Source organism: Carica papaya, chromosome 9, assembly GCF_054855325.1.
Source record: "Carica papaya isolate Zhongbai chromosome 9, ASM5485532v1, whole genome shotgun sequence".
Taxonomy (NCBI): domain Eukaryota; kingdom Viridiplantae; phylum Streptophyta; class Magnoliopsida; order Brassicales; family Caricaceae; genus Carica; species Carica papaya.
Window position 1 is genome coordinate 1205999 of NC_142317.1, and position 18393 is coordinate 1224391.

Sequence of the window (18393 nt, forward strand, 5' to 3'; positions counted from 1 at the left end):
TTTATTAAATTAAATAAACATATAATAATATTTTATTTAATTTAAACCAAATATCATCAATAGATAATACATTAAAAACAAAAAAAAAAATTAAACTGGTACAAAAACATCTGCTTCAGTATGAAAAATTGGTTAGCATTTCATTATAAGGATGAACTATTTGTGAACATATACACAAATGCCTGAAGCAATTTTTTCTTTTTATATCGTTCTTATTAATTATAAAAACTGTCTAAAAGAACCAAAAAAATATATATATATATATTCTTAAGAAGAAAAAATTCCCTTTTCTTTTTCCTAACAAAAATTACAAGTTTCATATAACACCCAATAAATCAGGTTAGCTGGTCCTTGCGGAGAAACAATAGCTGCGCTCTGTATGTTCTAATTCATGAATTTCCTGCAGTTTGGTGCTTTACATAAACATGGGACTTTGGATTCGTCAGGCTCGTCTGGATCAAACAAGTAATCGTACCTGCCGGTTATGTTATTACCAAATCAAAAATCGCCGTTAGACAGAAAGGTTAAAGGCAGGCCTCAGGACAAAAAAGAGAGAGGAGAGGGAGAGAGTAGTACGTTAACTCGTCACCAGCAGACACGTTGGTCTTCGCGATAAGAACAATACGGCTCTCGTCATCCCCTACGCTCATAATCCTAGCATAGCAATTTGGCATACACTGCATCATAAAAGAAGTTTAAATAAAAAGCATGATAAGTTAGATGCTGGTCAAAAACTAAAACAGTCTTGAATTTGGTTCAATTCTTAGTTAAGTTTCCTAGAGTTCTATTTTATATATTAGTTCATATCATAATTTTTAGTGTTATAGACCAACTTTTTTCACAAGAAATCTCATAATCCTACTATGTATAACTAAAATAGATTTGTTGTGTTCAAATTATCAGAATCCACATCTTGAATCTTTTTATGATAAAGAACTCAGTTCCTCCCTTCAAAGCTGACCCTCGAATTCATATTACCAAGAATTTTAAGGCATGATATGATTATAACTCAATTACAATAAATTATATTTTATAATGCATATTAAGACTATTATGAAAATTAGAATAAAAAAAATTGACTAAGAATTGAATCGAACGCAAATAGGAGTAGCCAAAAGTCGATTCCAGCAGAATAGTTGATCACGCATGACTTACAGAATGATTGATCAACCGGGCAATGTTACCCTTGTCGGTGGCATCTACCACAACCTCCTCACTAATTTTGAACAGCTGCCAAATCAAAATCCATCATAAACTAAGAAAGACCAAGAAGGGCAAAAGAAAAGGAAAGAAAATCAACCAAATTGGGAGAACAAGCAAGAAAGAATAAAAAGAATGAACTGACATAGCAATCTTTCCCTTCCAATCGGTATTGCACCTCTCTAAGGTCCGCTATACTACGTCTCACCTGTTCGCCACGATATTCAAGAACCTGAAGATAAACACAAGCTTCTTTGGTCAGGCATTCTGTTGCTGCTGAGACCCAACAAGTTCATTTCTAAATCATTTGAAAAACGGACAGAAGATGTCAAGTTCATGCAGGATAACATCAAAAGTAAGAATATGATTTCTAATTTCTGTTTGCTTTTAATGCTTTTGATTATTGTCTTTAAAATATCCAAGAAATTTCAAGAGAATGATTCTCAAACCCAAGAATCAATAACTGTCATCCGAAACAAAGTCCACAAGAACCCCCCAAAAAGTAACTGGATAATAGTGCTCATTAGAGATTGAAAATGATTTCTTCCCATGAAGAAAACAGTTTGAAAAACTCAGTGGTTGCATACCATTTCTCCTTCTGGAATATTTCTACGTGCAAAGAGGCCCCACCCGTGTATTCCAGATCGACCAAAGCAAACTCGATCCATTTCAGTTTTCTGAAATCGTGTATAATTCAAAATGGTTAGATCGATAAACTATAACGATTGATTTTGAATTAAAAAGGAAGAATAATTGCCTGTAAGTATTTAAGCCGTTCCCTGAAAGAAGAAAAGCTCTTGGGCTCTTCCACTACCTGTTAAATGACAAATGAACCAACATTTCATTGCACCATAATTTCTATTTTGGTTTCTGCCTATAAGATGAGAAAGACAACTCCAAATGGAAGGATAATGTGTTTACCCTGAATTCATTTAGATTTTGCATGGCAAGTAAGGGATGATTGCTGGGCCTCATCACTCGGTGGGCAATGGCTTCTTCTTCAGTCCTCTAGCAAACAGAAAAAGGGAAAAAAAGAAGAGAATTTAAGAACAGGAATAGCTTTTTCTTTTGATGGAACAAAAAATTAACTTGTTCAAAGAATCAAATAATTGGATAATTTATTAAAAGCAGGATGAATTAACATTCAGATGAATTATGAAAAACAGAAGAAAGTACTTCAGCAAATTTAAACGCTGTATATGAGAGGTAATTGAATTTTGCTTTGTTTTTTCTCCTAAATTGTGAAAAGCAGAAGCTGTGAGTTCCACAGCAATCTATCACAGTTAAGAAAACTTTGAATACTAAGATGCAGAAGTATTGGTAAGTGCCATACATCACAAACTAATTCATTTTAAGCAACATATCCACCTCGCTATGCAATATAAAATTTACCTAACACCTGTAACAGTTATTTCATAGCCGGGGGCATAGCTAACTCCAGAATTATTTTGATTTCTAAATTACTAGTTCCCGGCCCCAACCAAAAGTAACAATTAATCTAGGAACTCTAAAACATTTATGCAGAATACCTTCCTTCTTTTATTTAATCTTTTGAAGACGCGACACCTAGCAGCGGAGAATGGCTCAAATTCTGTTGCTTCTATCACTGGAACCTCTTCAACTTGTGCCCTGTTAGATGAAATTAGCCTGGAACCGGTTCTCTTCTTGTTTTTAACAAGGCTTCTGGCAGAAAAGACCCCAAGAGGAGTCTGTATAATCAAAACTGTATCTGGATTTGGAGCCCTATCCCCCACAAAAAAAAAAGGAAAAAAACACAGCAACCATAAATATAAAAACTAAGACTGGTAGTTGCCTATATTTAACTGTCTGTGAAAATATGAGTAAGCTTAAGTGCATAAAAACTGCAGCATACCTGTGATAAGCACAATACGAAACCATTTTCGTAGACTGCTTGCCATTTTTCTCCAAGCAATGTAACTGCAATTTAAACAAGCACAGTTTGATACAATCAAGTACCAACATGAATCTCTAATCTTGTAAATTTCCTCGACATCCAAAAGAATGCAAAAGGTTTACAAACTAAAACGCCAGGTTAGACAACCAATGAAAAGAATTGCTATAATATTTCAGTAGAAATTCAAAGCATCTTAACAATATATTGACATGTTGTACCATTTCAAACTAATGTCTTCCCTTGAACAAACAACTCTTAAACTTTGCAGTTAAGATGTTCATAGATTTCAAATTCATTATTAATTTACTTTTTTCCCTCTTAATGGCTCCTGTCATCTCACGCCAGGTCTAGAGTCTTTCTTTTGTTTCAGGTTTTGGTGCAGAGTGCAACATTCAAGGACTAAAATGCTGACTAATCAAAGAAAATCCCAGGTATAAACTTTGTGATGCATTACATGCCGAGACAACTTAATTTTTTAATCCTCAACTTAAAATCTTGATATCACAAAAAGATAACGTTAGTTCCTCCATTTTGTAAAATCACATAAACCAGCAGTTATCCAGCAGAATCCATGTAACTCAATAAGTTCTACCAAATTCCTAATGCATAGGATGAAGAATAACCAACTAACCTCCATCCGGTAGCCAGCCCTTGATGCACACATTGCATGGTAGTATGTTGAACACTTGGAACATTGAGTGCACGAACCATGAATTTGCTTACATATTACACAAATCTGGGCCCATATCAACAAATTAATTAGAATAATACAAGTTATCCATGGAATAGCAACAAGCTCATAATTTGTAAGCAATCAGAATGCATCAATCAAAGCCAAAAATTTCCAGGGCATGTAAAACCATGTTCCTTAACAAAGAAAGTAGTAAGTAAATTTCTGAATCAATCATCGAAGAATCATCAAAGGAGAAAAGAAACTTGAAATTCTGGGCACAAATGCCGTATATGTTTATGCCCACAAATAGGACTGCTATTATTCCCTCCCCTAAATCTCCCACATCACAGCAAGCATGAACGCACATTCTCAACAAGCAAGTAATAGTGTTTCAGTAGGAAAACAAAATAAAGATAACCAAATTAAAATCTTAAAAATTATCCATTTGCTTCCATATCTCCTAGAGATGGGTTAAAGATCATATTTGAATCAGAGGGAGACTCCAGGTGCCACATTCACCAGATATTCTAGTTTCAATGATTACAAGACAGTAAACTTTGTGATCTCCACCTGGTAAATGTGTTCCAATAAGAAGCAGAGTTAAATATTGACCTCATGATAACTAAACTAGAAATCCTACCTTCACAAAAGCATTTGACGGAATACTCAAGATCCCAAGAGCAGGTTCCATCTTTTCGTCACTTGCAAAAGAGACTTCAGGCTGAAACCAGGCACAAGTAACATGGACCCATAATGTCTCAACATCTGTTGGCTTTAGAGCACCTCCTAATTGAAGAGAAAAAAAAAGAGAGCAAGCAAAATAAGATAAAAAGATATATAATATAAAAAAAAGGCAGTATGGCAATTACCATAACAAAGTGTTCATTAGTAGCACATACTATCAACATGAACTGTCCATTTGTAATCATATCACATAATATCAACACAAAGATGATTCAGAAAGTGTAAAATGGCAGTTTGCAAGTTTTCTAAAATTCACAATGGGGAGTAACAATCGCATATCTAGACCTGCTGCTAAAGTATTTAGACAGACATAAGATTCGATCCAAACAGAAAGAAGAGAAATGATGAACACGTGGTGTGAAAATACAACAAACAAGTGCCATTGTGACCATGAGAAAACAGCATTTCTGTAAAGGATCAGTTCTACTTTGAGCAGAGAATAATTTAACATAAAGTTGAAAATATACAGACATGGAAAGCGAAAGAAGTGCTAAACATCTACAATCATGTTCAACAGGAAAACGTGCCTTTTACGGGACAAAGACAACACTCCCGCTTAATTTCAGGTGTTTCACATGCTTTGCAAACCCATGAAGTGAAGTCCCGAACATTTCTTGCTCCATAGCATTCTTGATGCACGGCAATTTGGCATCTGATAGAAAGCAAAAATTATTATCATTCACATCAAAGTAAAAATTATTTACATAATAAGTAAAGTATTCGGTCAACAAGTGGTTCACCCTCTCAGCAACATAATGAAAAATGTTTGTTTAATGATGGAAACATAATAATCAGGTGGCAGAAAGTAACAAGACAGTCAGATTAAGTAACTAGAGAACCATAATCATAAAACCCTAAACATACTGCTTTCAAGGAACTCTTTGACACAAGGAAGTTCATGCAAATATAAGAAGCCCATAATACCTAGCAATTGCCTTCACATCAATTCATGAGACTGAATGAGATGACATGTCCTTAATCACAATGATTTTATAGAATTTCAATGCAAAACAACTTCCACTTAGCACACCTGTTGCAGATGATAATTTTGTTGTAGTCCCAGTCTTCAACCCATCTACAAACAGCACATCTTTCTGTCGTCCATTTAGCATAAACTGGTTCATATTTCTCTGCCAGAGCAAATGTGAAAATTATCATAACCCAAGTGAAAATGGACAATAAAATAGTGAATAAAGCAAACATACCCTGCAGAAAAGCAAGCAACTTTTGCTTTCTCTCCTTTATAGAAGGCTTTTTAGGTGGTTTTGCCGGTACACTAGCATTTGCATGGTACTCTGCGAGCTGCAGCATCTGCTAAGACAAATTAGAATTGGCATGTATTAGAAAAAAAACACATACCCAAAACGAATGCTTAGACTGCCTTCAACTCTATGCTACATCCAAATTGAGATGTAAGGCTTCCGACAATAAACTTTTCCTATTCTATGCTACTTCCAAACTAAGACATAAAACTTCCAAACTAAGACAAAAAGCTTCCAATAATGAGCTTTTCCTAGATGACACTGATGGAAAAGTACACTATTCACAGCCTATAAATTTTGTCAGATGCTAATAAGTGAGGAGTCACCAACATTTACAATGTGCAATCCATTGAAGAAAAAACCCAATATTATGGGATCAAAAAGTGCCAGCAGTATATAAAAAAAAATTACTTCAATGAACAGAATATCATTATATGTTACATTCTTCACAATAATCCTAAATCCTACAAGAAATTTATTTTTATGGACTTGTCATTTACTGGCACAAACTTTAAGGGGATAAAGAAATATAGATAAAACATAAAAGTAAATGGCTGCTACAAACCCATTCTTCTAGTGGTAGCATGGAACCTTTCACCCGAACACTAGTCCTCCAATTTTTTGCTTTGGATCCTGTATGACGTTCCCATTCGCTAAGTGCTTGTTTTTCAGGACCACAGAACCCACACTTGCACACAACTCTGAAAAAGAAGTATTAAATGATGTAAACGGCTGCTTCCTCAGGAAGTAAAATACAAAAACAAGATTTGAGGAAGTTAAAGTCCCGAACTAAAATAGCCTGATCAACTTTGAATGGTTTAAGAATAGGTTTAATTAATAGTCAATCCTGCAATATACTAATATCACCAACTAGAGGGAAAAGAAAAGGTAAATAGATATGCTCTGAAAAGCCAAATAGCATAAGCATGTTTTTCTTTCTATCATGACTCATCCTCAAGCATCAAAAAATTTGTACTTTGTAGTCTTCTATATTAAAATCTTCCATTTTGTAGCTCTTCAGTAAACGGGAGTATTGATGAAGCCAGCAAGGAGCTATAGATCTCTAGACTACTATCGCTGACAACTATTTTATATGCAAACTAAATTACACTAATATTTTTCCATTTTTGCATCAGAGATTGAGTCAACATGCAAAAGCTTAGCTACTCAACAATCTATAACTTAATGATAAATAAAAAAGGTTGCCTAATGACGTGTTCAGAACTGAATTTTGGGAATGGTTACTAATTCATTGAGCCAGAGATTGGTCACAAGATGTTCCTTTTTGAAAATCAGGATCCTCCTAAATTTGGAGGAAAATAATTTTAAGAAAGTGAAAGTGCTTAAAAAGTTAAATTTGCTTACAAATGAAGGCTTGGAAAATATATGCCTTCCACGCCTGAACAAAGAACGGAAACCTTGTTTGGAAGCGCAGACTGACTGCTATTTTTGTTGGATCTGTACCACAGGTTTTACTAGAGTTAGGCATATACAAATGTAAATGGAAAAAATCAAATCATTCGGAAGAAATTACTGAGAAAAATCAAATTAAATTTATTTTATTATCGTAGTGGCAACAAGGTAAATTTCAGAAATAAACATGGAAAATGGAAAACTGAACTGAACCCTACTTACTTCACTTTTGGCTCCCATTTTTCTGAATCGGATAATTCAAAGTTAAATTTTGCTTTGCAGGTAGGACAGTAATAATCAGTTCCTCCTAGATCCTTCAGTACACAAATAACTTATTTAAGAAAGCTCAAAATTTCCTTCCATGCTCTCATTACTAGTAGAACAGAAAAAAATAAAATGACAGGATAGGTTGACAGGCAGACCTTAAAATGCTTGTGGGAAATTTTGTCACACTCCGCATGCACCCAAACTTTGCAGCCATCGCAGCGGACCTAATTTGGTGAGGATATGAAAGCAAAAACTCAATAGAAAATAGCCATTACAATCAAGCAGAAAAGAGTATCATAACTCTGTATCATCACAAATACAATTGTCGGTAGCCTCACCCAACTCCCGCTGTCCGAGTGATTCCAAATCTTTTTACATATGCCACAGTAATGCTTAGATTTTGCTAACTGCAAAAACAGTGGATGAATCAGTTTAAAATGCATAACTGCAATCAAAGCCACAAACTAGAAATGAGTACCGAATAAGAAAAGATGAAGATACAGTTATACGAACCCTTGTACATGCTTTACAAAGGAATTGACCTGCAGTAATTGAAGCTTTCATCTTTTTCGTAACTAAACGGATCATACCACAGCCTTCACAGGCTTGTTCATTTTTGTTCTTCCTATAAATGGCCTGCAAAGAGAAACTAAAGTAAAAAAAAAAAAAAAAAATCTGAAGATTGAAAAAGAAAATTTCAGTGTCTCCCATTTTTTCACCTAATGAAAAATTTCAATTCACAAAAAGAAAAATCAGCACTGAGAAAGAAATAACTAATTTTTGACTGGTTCCACTAAAAATTTAGGAAAACGACAAGACGCCAAATATTATATTCATGCCACTTTAGCTCCCCTTTTGAAAACGGAAGAAAAAACACAAACACGTGGAACCACTAACGCTATTTTTGGCAGAATCTTTCATTTCAATTGGAAGATCATCTCAATTGGATCCATGCTCATGGAACCGTTACAAGTTACCAAGAAAACATACTTCTCTACAAACGAAAAGAAAGTGAAAATAAAAATCATATGAATGAAAACATGCCTGGTTAGGGGAATGACATTCCTGATCCTGGTTTGATCCTGTGGCCTCCTGACCACATCTAAGGACAGAATCATCATAAGTTGGATTCCCAGCAGCCATGTTAATATCCTGTATCAACTTCTCTGTGAAACCCTGTTCTGCCAAGTACGCCTCCTCTATCGCCACCTGGAAATGACTGGTCTTGCATTCATTCAATTGCCGCTGCTCCTGAAATCTAGATCACACAAAAAAAATTTCCTAAGCAAAAGTATAGTTCAAGCGAATAATAAAAAATCAGACATGAAAAATACCAACTAAATGCACCTGTCTACAAAATCTGCAAAGGGGAAAATCATTCCACGTCTGACCCATGCATAATCCTGCTCATGATCATTCCAAGAAACATAATAAATGCTCAACTTCGGGTGAATAACACAAGTTGCATAAACAGAAATGAGCTCTCCACAGTAATCCATACCCTTTGCTGTGAATTCCCAGAGTGTCCAAAGAACATAACACAAGCGGCATCCGGTATGCAAGACCTCAAAACCAGCTCAGGCGCTTGTGTCATTGGATCAACAACAATGGCTGGCCAAAATGGATCATTCTTCCCCAACTTCCCCCACACAATATCACCCGAGTAGAAGTCCTCTGGCCCATACAACCCAGCTTTCCTCTCACCATTCTCCATTAACTCAACTATTTCCTCCGGTGGACACTTTTCTTCTTCAACCAGGTTTTGCTCATACACTGAAGTAAGCGTACTACGTGAACTAGAATACTTATACTTCCTAATGTCAATACTCCTATACCCATCTTCTTCATCTTCCTCACACAATGTAGCATATCTACCATACTTGTAACCCATTTTCTCTTCGTTTCTCCTGTTTTTCACACTATGATTACCGGATTTTGGCATCCTCGAAACAAATCTATCTCTTTTATGTTCAAATTCATCGACTAAAGAATAATCACACAAGCTAACTTTGCTCTCTTTCTTCCAATTCTCAATAACAGAATCGTTAAACCGAGAAGGAAGTACCTGAACTCGCCCACGAGAGGTTCTGACGAGAGGCGGACGTGAAACCTCCACTGTTGGGTTCCTGGCCCTGCCACCGGAGCTTCCCTTGGATTTTGACTCTACCTCGCCGGGGGAACACGACACTTCCGTGCTCCATGAAGCAGAGAATCCTTTCTCGGGGTCGCTAGCGTGGATACCATGAAGACTCAGCGGAATTATGCCTGCGGCAACCTCGCCAAGCAGGTTAAGTGGGTAGTAAGCGTTCAGTTTCTTCTTCTTCCGAGAAGCCGAGTTTTCGTCGTTGTCACCCGGTGAGTCTCCGACTCGGCACCGTTTTAGACTCGGCATTTGAGATTTCAAGTTGCGTTTGATTATCATTTTCCCGAGAAAATACACTCCACAGAAACGATCAATCGCCTGTAACAAAACCTCCACCTTTAGCTTCCAATTACAATAAAGGTAAAACCCCTCTTCCTTCAAGATATCACTACAAAACCCCAATTTCCAGACGACCCATAAACCCTAATCGTCCAAGAAAGAAAAAGAAAAGAGAGAATCGAAACAACAAATACCCACAATTCCCTTTCCCTTCCTTTCTCCCAGAACCAAACAGGAGACAATTCAAAAACGAAAACCCAGATACAGAAACATGAAAATTGAGAGAGAGATTGATGAGAATTCGACGAACACCATAGCAATTACAGAGCCTCGACACAAAAGAGATCTGTCTCGACCCAGAAGCAACCCTTTCTCTCTCTAACTGCCCCAGAGTAGAGAGAAAGAAAAACAAAAATAACCAATAAAAAAACAGCACCAAATCGCAATGCAATTGCTCTTAATAAAAATAAAAATAAAATATATATATTAACTTTTTTTGCAATTTTTTTGGCAAAACTTTTTTTATTTGGCGACGGGTGACAGAGTCGAAGAGAGAGAGAGAGAGAGAGAGAGAGAGAGAGAGAGAGAGGGGTTTCGGCGTTATCTATATATCGTGAACATGTAAACGTATATACTTACATGCTTAAGTGTTTGTAATGGGTGGCCACTAACTTGCGCCTCGCGTGCTTTGTGCGTGATTTCTTCCTCGTCTTCGTGGCTCACCGGTGTCGTTCGGCTTCCAATTTTTTCTTTTTGTCGATGCAAAAATAAAAAATTTCAATCTTTTGAAGCTTTCGTCTATGTCTTCTGTACAGTGACATTTTTATCAGTACTATCGTGCATGGATTTGGAACAGAGAGTTCTAACTTAGCTTCCGAAATAGTTGGAACTGGACTCTGCAACCAAAAATTAATGGTGGTTGCTTTTTTCTTTTTCGTGAACTTTAGGTCTGGTTTTTGTTGGTTCATGGGTTCAAATTCGCTTCATAAATAATCCAATCAAAAAATTTGAGAAAAAAATTGTTTTTTCGTGATGGGTTATAGTGGGTTTTTGGAGACTAGATTAAACTCTGCAACTTTGAATATACATATATATATATACACACACATAAATATCTACCATTTTAATGCTAAAAACTTACTATGTTACCTTATGGGGTATTTATATTTTAGGGTTCATTTCGTTTCAATTCACAAACTTCAATAAAAGTTTTGATAAAGAAATCTTTTTTTCTTGATTAGTTTAGTGGATTTTTGGAATTGTTTTGAACTCTGCAAATTCGAACATGATCAATTTTCTTCTTCTCATTTCAAATGGGGTGGTGAAGGTGACTACTTTACCTTATTGGGCAAAAAATGCTTCTTCAAAGTATTAAAATCATTTGCATCTTAGACTTGAAAGATTTAAACTTTCAGCAAATCAAGTAAGTAACAAGAATAATTAAATAATTTTAAAATTCTCTTAATTACTTTACTAAATTTTTTTTTATGTGGGTTTGATTTGGGTTTTTGCCAAGTGATGATTTTGGAACAAAGAATGTTTGTGAATGAGATTTTAAAGTGTCGGAAAAACTTTTCAAATCAAGTCAAATTTAATAAATCTAAATAAGTAATCTCGTGTCGAATCAATAAAAAAAAATAAACGAAAAGTGTACCTAAATTCATATCGAAAATTTGATTGCGTTTTACGATAAATATTTCTGAATCAATACACGGCCTCAAAAACTATTTTTTTTTTTTTCTGGTGATGGGATTTCAAAAAAATAACACACCATGTTTATGATTCGATAACCATAACTATTTATTTATATCGATATATTTTTTTATTTTATTCATCGTATAATAAAAAATTATAAAAATAATATCCGCACGTATCAAACTCATACTTAAACTCAACTTATTAAGGTTCAATTCCGTTTAACCGTATTTGATCACTTTTAAACGGAATGAAAATTGATAGTTTATTATGCATAATGAAACACGCATTAAGTCCGTTCGTCGAAAAACCCAACACAAAGTTCTCTCGTTAAGAAAGCGCAGAACTTCCCCACTATTTTTTGTATTTTGGTAGTTTCTGTTTTGGGAATATATGGATTAAGTTCTATCTAAGTTTCCTTTTTTTTTTTAACTTTGTTGTAGGCTAGTTTCCTTTTTTTTACTTATTTATTATTCTATCACTACCTTCAAATTCTATTTTGGCTTATGTGAGATTTAAATGTTTGTACTGCCCAATTTCCTAACCTAATATTAATTTAATTACCAGTGTTTATCAAAATACTGATGGGTATTTGGTCTCTGGCATTGGATAATTCTTTGCCAATATACTAGTTTTCTTCACTCTTTTGTTTTCAAGGGCTGCTCTGTTTTCCTACTAATAATAAAGAATAAGTTTACTACATACTTGCATAACATATATATATGTATATATATATATATATATATGTTATTTACATAGTCTGTGAATTCCTTTTTCCCATTCTCAAGGTTGACGACAAAGTCCATGGCTCTCTTTGGTCATTACTGGTTTTTCTTTGGGAGTTCTTCATCAGACATTCTTTCATACCTTATTAAACCAGTGAAGAATGACTTGATAACAAGAAAGCTGAACTCGGAACCAGAATATAAGCCAGAGTTTTTACTATTTTCTGAGTTAAATGAGAAAGAGGAAATCAAATACAAAAGTACACAGTTTTAGGTCAATATATATGCATGTCTGCTCACGAAAAACTCGAGCAAATTATAATATTCTTAAATTAATTTATTCGACAGCAGTAAACGCTAGTTATAATATAAATTTTAACAAAAAAAAAATTAGTTATTAGTAAAGTCGAAATTGTTAAATTAAAAATATTTTTAAAATTAATATATCGGTAAATTTAAGTACGAATCTCATATTGAATCAATAAGAAATGTAAGTAGAAGCATACATTGATATATCGCAGAAGATTCGATTGCGTACTGCAGTAGATACTTATAAATCAATACGATGTTTGAAAAACTGACTTTTTTTAGTGACGAAATTTTTGAAAAATAAAATGACGACTTTGTGATTCAATGATCATAACTGTATTTTATATCGATAAACTTTTGTAATTCTCATTTCACCAATTATAAAACGAGAATGTTATAAAAATTGTATATACACACTATAAGTTCATATTTAAATATGATGCGTTAAGGTTCAATATTTTTTTAACCGTATTTGATCACTTATAAACGGACTCATTAAATTAATAGTTTAATAAGTATATCGAGACCCATATTAAGTCCGCATGTCGGAAAAAAATCTAACAAAAATGAAAGAAGGTATGGACATAGAGTTCGTGATTTCTTCAATGAACTTCAACCTAGGGTTGATGATAGACGATGAAACCTTATTTCCTAACAGCTAAGAAGTCGGCCCCCGGAATGTTTGAATTACTATAGTATCGGTCATGGCCGGTCCAAACTGTAGAGAGACATCTTTGATCGCATGAGTGCTGAGCCCGTGGAAGCTCCTTGGACGAATACTTTTACTACTTGTGAAGTCAACTTCGGTTTCTTGCTACAGATCTTGAGGATGATTCTGTTTTTAAGTTAGTAAAATATTTTAATATTAATAAATAAATTTTTAGATGATTAACAATATAAAAGATCATCTGGGTAATCCTTTTTATATCAACACGAGAGTGATTTTAGATACAAAACACGAAAGCTTGGTGCTGCTGATAAAATTTACCGAGAGACAACTTAAGTTTCATAAATCGACGACTATTTAACTCAATAGTTGATATCTTTTTACTTTTTAAAAAAATTATGACTTCTATTAGAGCAGTGCTCTCTTGTCTTCTCATATGAAAATTTACTAGCAAGAAAAGCTGCTTTTAACTCAGCGGAGAAGTAAATCCACAACACTGCAATTTTGCACAACATATATATATATATATTTATACACATAAACAGATACAAATTTTTCTGCTTCCTCTTTATTCAACAAACCCTATGTACAACTCTTCTTTTAGTAATTTCAATCTATAGAGGAGGTTATTACAGAGACAAGAGATATAGAACTACCCTGCAGGAGGAGGGGGAGAGGGGGAAGGAAGATTTCAGTCTTATTTAGCAAATACCAAAACATATAACTCTTCCGAGCCATCTACTTGCCAGGCTTATACCGCTATTGAATTATACCTTCGATGATTTCTTCGTTGTACCTAGCCACTTAATCCCTACATTTACTTGTCACTGAATTAATTACCAGTTAGTGCCTCTTGGAAACCTCGGATTCTTCTGTCTTTGCAAACCTTCCCCGGATTCTTGGTTGACTGTCTGCAAGAGCTTTCCTACAAGCATACTGAAACACAGCCACACCAACAAGTTTCAACAAAAGACTTCTATTCCAACCATAAAAATAAAAGGCGCTACAAAGTTGAATCGCTAATGATAGTGGTTTCAGGTCGATTAGAAACATAATTTTTTTAGTTATCATACCTTGATCTTCCGGCCAAAGTTCCTCTTTGTTTTCTTGTTTCGGTATCTGGAAAGCTTCTCCCTCCGATCTTCAGCTATGCAGCTTCCGATAACCATAGGACGCTCAATGGGGGAATGGATGAGGCTCAAATTAGTAGAATTGCCTAGAGTCTGTCACAAAAATGATGTATCAATAACTCAGCCAGATCATGTGCAAATGACCAGAAAGAACTAAAGATTTTTCAGTCTTCTGAATTCGTTATAAAGACATTACATGCTTACTTCTCAGTTGCAATCCTCTGGCACAAATTAAGGACGAAAAACAAGACATGAGGAAAGTTTACATAAATCAGGACCAGTGGTCCAGCAGAGGTCAGGTTCCAGGAAGGAATTATTAACGTAAAGGACGGATTTTAATGATCTTCTTGAATTGCCTCAGGGAAAAATGATTCCAGGTTTGGTCAAATTTCGCAATACACAAACTTGTCAGATATGTATTTAACTCAACGGGTCCAAGGGTAGTTGTGTCTTAACTTATAATTATGGGTTCTCTGTACTGCCTCAGAGACACTAATGCCTTCCCAGGATGTTTTCACATTTCATAGTAATTCAATAATTTTATCTACTAATACGTTAGAAGTTTTGATTTTTTTTTTTTTTATTTTCTCTGTAATTTTCCACATGAAGCTTGTCTTTTCATTTATTATTTGGGTGAATTCCTAATGAAAAGTTACCTTTCCATCCTCTTGGAGGTCCAAATAATCCATAGCACAGGCTTGAACCTACTAAGATCAGGGCATTACTTGGAGAGAATCTAAGTTATTCAGAAACAAAAACAAGTGAATTCTCATTCACAAGATGAACTAAAAAGGAAAACCTCAAATCAGTTATCGGATATGAATGAAATCATCTCTATGAAACTCTCTTCAAACGGGCCTCTCTTAACAAAGAAAAGGGGCCGTATATCAAGAAATTTTTCAAGAATATTTCATTATCTGTCTGTCCAAGTGTATAATAGCAGGAAAAAGATTGAGGAAACAAGGAAAGTTTATTGTCTCTGACCTTTATATCTCCTTCGCTAAATGCTCTCCGCATCCCATAGACAGCTCCAAGATCCATTCCCGGGAATTCCAGAAAATTAGGCTTCACTGCAGGCCCATGCATCCAATCCATCGAGCTCAAACTACTCGAACTCACACTTTTCTGGAATGGTGACTCCGGAAGGATGTTTTCCTGAACTCGGTTATCATCTGTTATCACGATAGGGATCTTGATGTCCAGGAACTCAGAGAGTGGAGATTCTGTAGCTGATTTTGCCATCATATCCTTCTCACATTCGTTGAAAACTTCATTCAGAAACTGCTGCTCACTCTGGATAGATCCAATATCAGCAACCTTCAGTCCTTGGGAAGTCATGGCATCTTCCCCACATGAAATCATTGAAATGGCCACTGTCATGGGATCAAGGCCTATTAATGGCTCTTCAATGATTGGCTCTGGAGCTTTAAAAAGATCCCCTTCTCCTCCCAGGTCATAATCAGATATGGCCGATGCCTGAACCAGATCGTTCTGCATTGAGAAGAAACAGTAAATCGCACGACTAAAACATATGTCTACTAGAAAAGACAGGTAATGTTAGTAGAAACAAATACAAGGTTTTTGATAGTTAATAAAATCTATAACTTTATACCAGTTGGATTCTCAGAGACAACACAAAATATTGGTCTAAAGTTCCAAATTTTCCAATCAACAACCAATAAATCGTGACATTTACTGTGAGAACCTAGACAAGATAACAGCATATGCATCAAATAAAATGCAGAAAGACTCAAATGAAACACCTTTTGCAACAGTCCATGCTTTGCTGCTATACCTATAATAACATAACCAGGGAAGAATCTGAGGATTACCCTCAGTTTGAGATTCAACCAAAATAGGAACCCAGTTTAGATATGATGTAAATTTACCCAAAGCAACACAAAGGTCACTGCCAGATGATAATGATACAGTTCATATATTCTCTGAATAACTAATATCAAAGTACTTAAGAAGACTAAAACCCAAGTGTATTTTTCTGTAAGAGGATAATCTTTTAATCCAAGAAAATGACCCATGTTTGGCAAAAGCGAAGATCTAATATCCACCTTTTTCCCCCCAATCAAGAATTCAAGCATAATGATGATATAAAGGTAAAAAATTCACTTACTCTTTTCCCCAATCTTTCTTATTCTTTACACCCAGTTACTATTTATTTTTTAAAGTTATATTCTTTATACCAATTAATTGAAGAAGAAAACGATCTAAAAGAAAATTAGTCGAAGAAGAAAAAAGTTCTTTTTCTTCTTTAATCTACAAGTGAGTGGAGTGGAAAAAGCCAAAAAGCTCAAAACCCAACAACCATTTCACACCAAAAGTAAGAAAACATGGAAGAAATCTTAACACACACGGAACTTGTGACTGCGAAAAATCAATTTCCAGTTATGTTCTTACTTTTCTTTCTTTTTTTTTTTTTTTTCTTTCTCGGATCCAGCATGTAATAAGAAACTTCCATTGTATTCATGTACCGAGAGTGTTGGGTTGCTGAGAAAATGTTGACAAATTAAGAATAATAAACAAAAAATCAAATGAAGTCTCCCTTTTTTTTTTTTTTTCAAAAACCCATGTAATATATTCAACTTAAGGCTTCCAAAACACCATGTTTTCAGCTCCTTTCCACCGTTTTCTCAGCAACCAAACAGAGGATAAGACAAACAAAACCCAATCAGGGAACAAAGTTCTTCCTTTTACCCCGTAAGAAGTACAGCATCGAGACCAGATGAGGAAGTTCCGATCAAAAAAATAATCGAAATGTCCACATAGTATACAAATTACTGAACTTTCACTGTTAAAAAAAGAAACCATTCTCCACCGTCACGGTCAAATACTCGAGAAACCCTCCAGTACGAAGAACAAAAAAATACCCAAAAACTTGTCAAAGCGAATGCAGATCCCCCAAACACAAACAGAAATAAGAGATTAAAAAAACAAGAAAACTCGAATAAAATTTCCCATATCTTATCATCGTCAAACCAAAACAGAAACAAAGAAAGAAAGAGACAATACCAGCGAAGCATTTGGCTTGTAGGATTTACAGTACTCATCGAGCTGTTGAATATCTTGACAGAAGCTTTGCACATAAGGAAAAAACAGTCCAGTCTCTGCATACATTTCTCGAATATACAACAACAACAACAACACACACAAAAAAAAAAATCCCCAAAACTTTATTCAGAAACAAAGCTTATATAACGAATTTCTGATTGTATAAACCGTAACAAATAGCAGTAATGGCTTCTTTTCTCTATAACAGAGCTCAGCAGAAGAGAGAGTAACCAAAACAGAGGAAGCCAAAAAAAATTAGAGGGAATGCAAGAGAGAGAACAGGAAAATGGTTGGCTTTGGGCCTTGATTCAGGCCTTTGAGAATTTATATATTATTAAAATGGGTATTTTAAAAAATTAAAAAAATGATGCAATAAAATTAGTGTTCATAATAAGGACAAAGTGTAAAAGAACATCATTGCACTGTACTCTGTCCCCATGTCTCTTATCATGCTCTTTATTTTATATCTATTTCATCTCCATTATCAGGTTTTTTTTTTTTTAAATAATAATAATAATTAATTTCCAAATAAAAAATAAAAAATAAAAAATTACCCTGATGGGTATTTTTATTTTCATTAATTTTAATACAAAACTTTATTTTTTAAAAAATAAATATAAATACCAATAAAAATGCTGTATAGACTCCACTATAAAATAATCACGCATGAGCTCATACTGCCTTCTCTATATATATATATATATATATTATTTTAATAATTAATTAATTAAAAAATATTATGGCAGCAAAGTGCAGAGACGAATCCACCGGGCACGAAAGCACACTACCAGTACGTGGACAGTGCTCGTCACTCACCCAGTCTATCCCGTGTCAGTCGGTCCATTATCTTTCACGCGCGATTGAGGCGCGTGGGCAGAGGTTCCAATGCATGTGGATGGCAAAAATGT

General features: G+C 34.8%; 2 protein-coding genes across 2 annotated transcripts; both read right to left on the reverse strand.

Annotated features, from left to right (window-relative positions):
• Positions 1-114: 114 nt before the first annotated feature.
• On the reverse strand, positions 115-10887 carry SDG29 (SET domain group 29). The gene is made up of 24 exons (XM_022053504.2): positions 10536-10887; positions 8976-9935; positions 8822-8877; positions 8519-8732; positions 7988-8110; positions 7813-7881; positions 7630-7698; positions 7430-7521; positions 7160-7252; positions 6360-6495; positions 5738-5843; positions 5563-5662; positions 5060-5184; positions 4429-4574; positions 3747-3851; positions 3074-3138; positions 2730-2943; positions 2122-2208; positions 1958-2014; positions 1788-1877; positions 1346-1432; positions 1156-1230; positions 577-677; positions 115-475 (listed from the first exon to the last, which is right to left on the reverse strand). Exons 2-24 carry the CDS (start codon positions 9894-9896, stop codon positions 385-387), a joined length of 3222 nt encoding a protein of 1073 aa, XP_021909196.2. The 5' UTR covers positions 9897-9935; positions 10536-10887; the 3' UTR covers positions 115-384.
• Positions 10888-13836: 2949 nt separating this feature from the next.
• LOC110823534 (CCT motif family protein) lies at positions 13837-17801 on the reverse strand. The gene is made up of 4 exons (XM_022053930.2): positions 17447-17801; positions 15407-15913; positions 14366-14515; positions 13837-14228 (listed from the first exon to the last, which is right to left on the reverse strand). The coding sequence occupies exons 1-4, from the start codon at positions 17549-17551 to the stop codon at positions 14136-14138; spliced, it is 855 nt and encodes a 284-aa protein (XP_021909622.2). The 5' UTR covers positions 17552-17801; the 3' UTR covers positions 13837-14135.
• Positions 17802-18393: the final 592 nt, after the last annotated feature.

Excerpts from the sequence above, each read along its gene's own strand:
- SDG29 (XM_022053504.2), bottom strand. The coding sequence starts at position 9,896 with ATGATAATCAAACGCAACTTGAAATCTCAAATGCCGAGTCTAAAACGG. Across the intron at positions 6,496-7,159 it reads TATTTTCCAAGCCTTCATTT|AGTTGTGTGCAAGTGTGGGT; the intron begins GTAAGCAAATTT and ends CTTCTTTTTCAG. Across the intron at positions 476-576 it reads TCTGCTGGTGACGAGTTAAC|GTACGATTACTTGTTTGATC; the intron begins GTACTACTCTCT and ends CATAACCGGCAG.
- LOC110823534 (XM_022053930.2), bottom strand. The coding sequence starts at position 17,551 with ATGTATGCAGAGACTGGACTGTTTTTTCCTTATGTGCAAAGCTTCTGT. Across the intron at positions 14,516-15,406 it reads TTAGCGAAGGAGATATAAAG|ACTCTAGGCAATTCTACTAA; the intron begins GTCAGAGACAAT and ends TTTTTGTGACAG. Across the intron at positions 14,229-14,365 it reads ACTTTGGCCGGAAGATCAAG|TATGCTTGTAGGAAAGCTCT; the intron begins GTATGATAACTA and ends GCTGTGTTTCAG.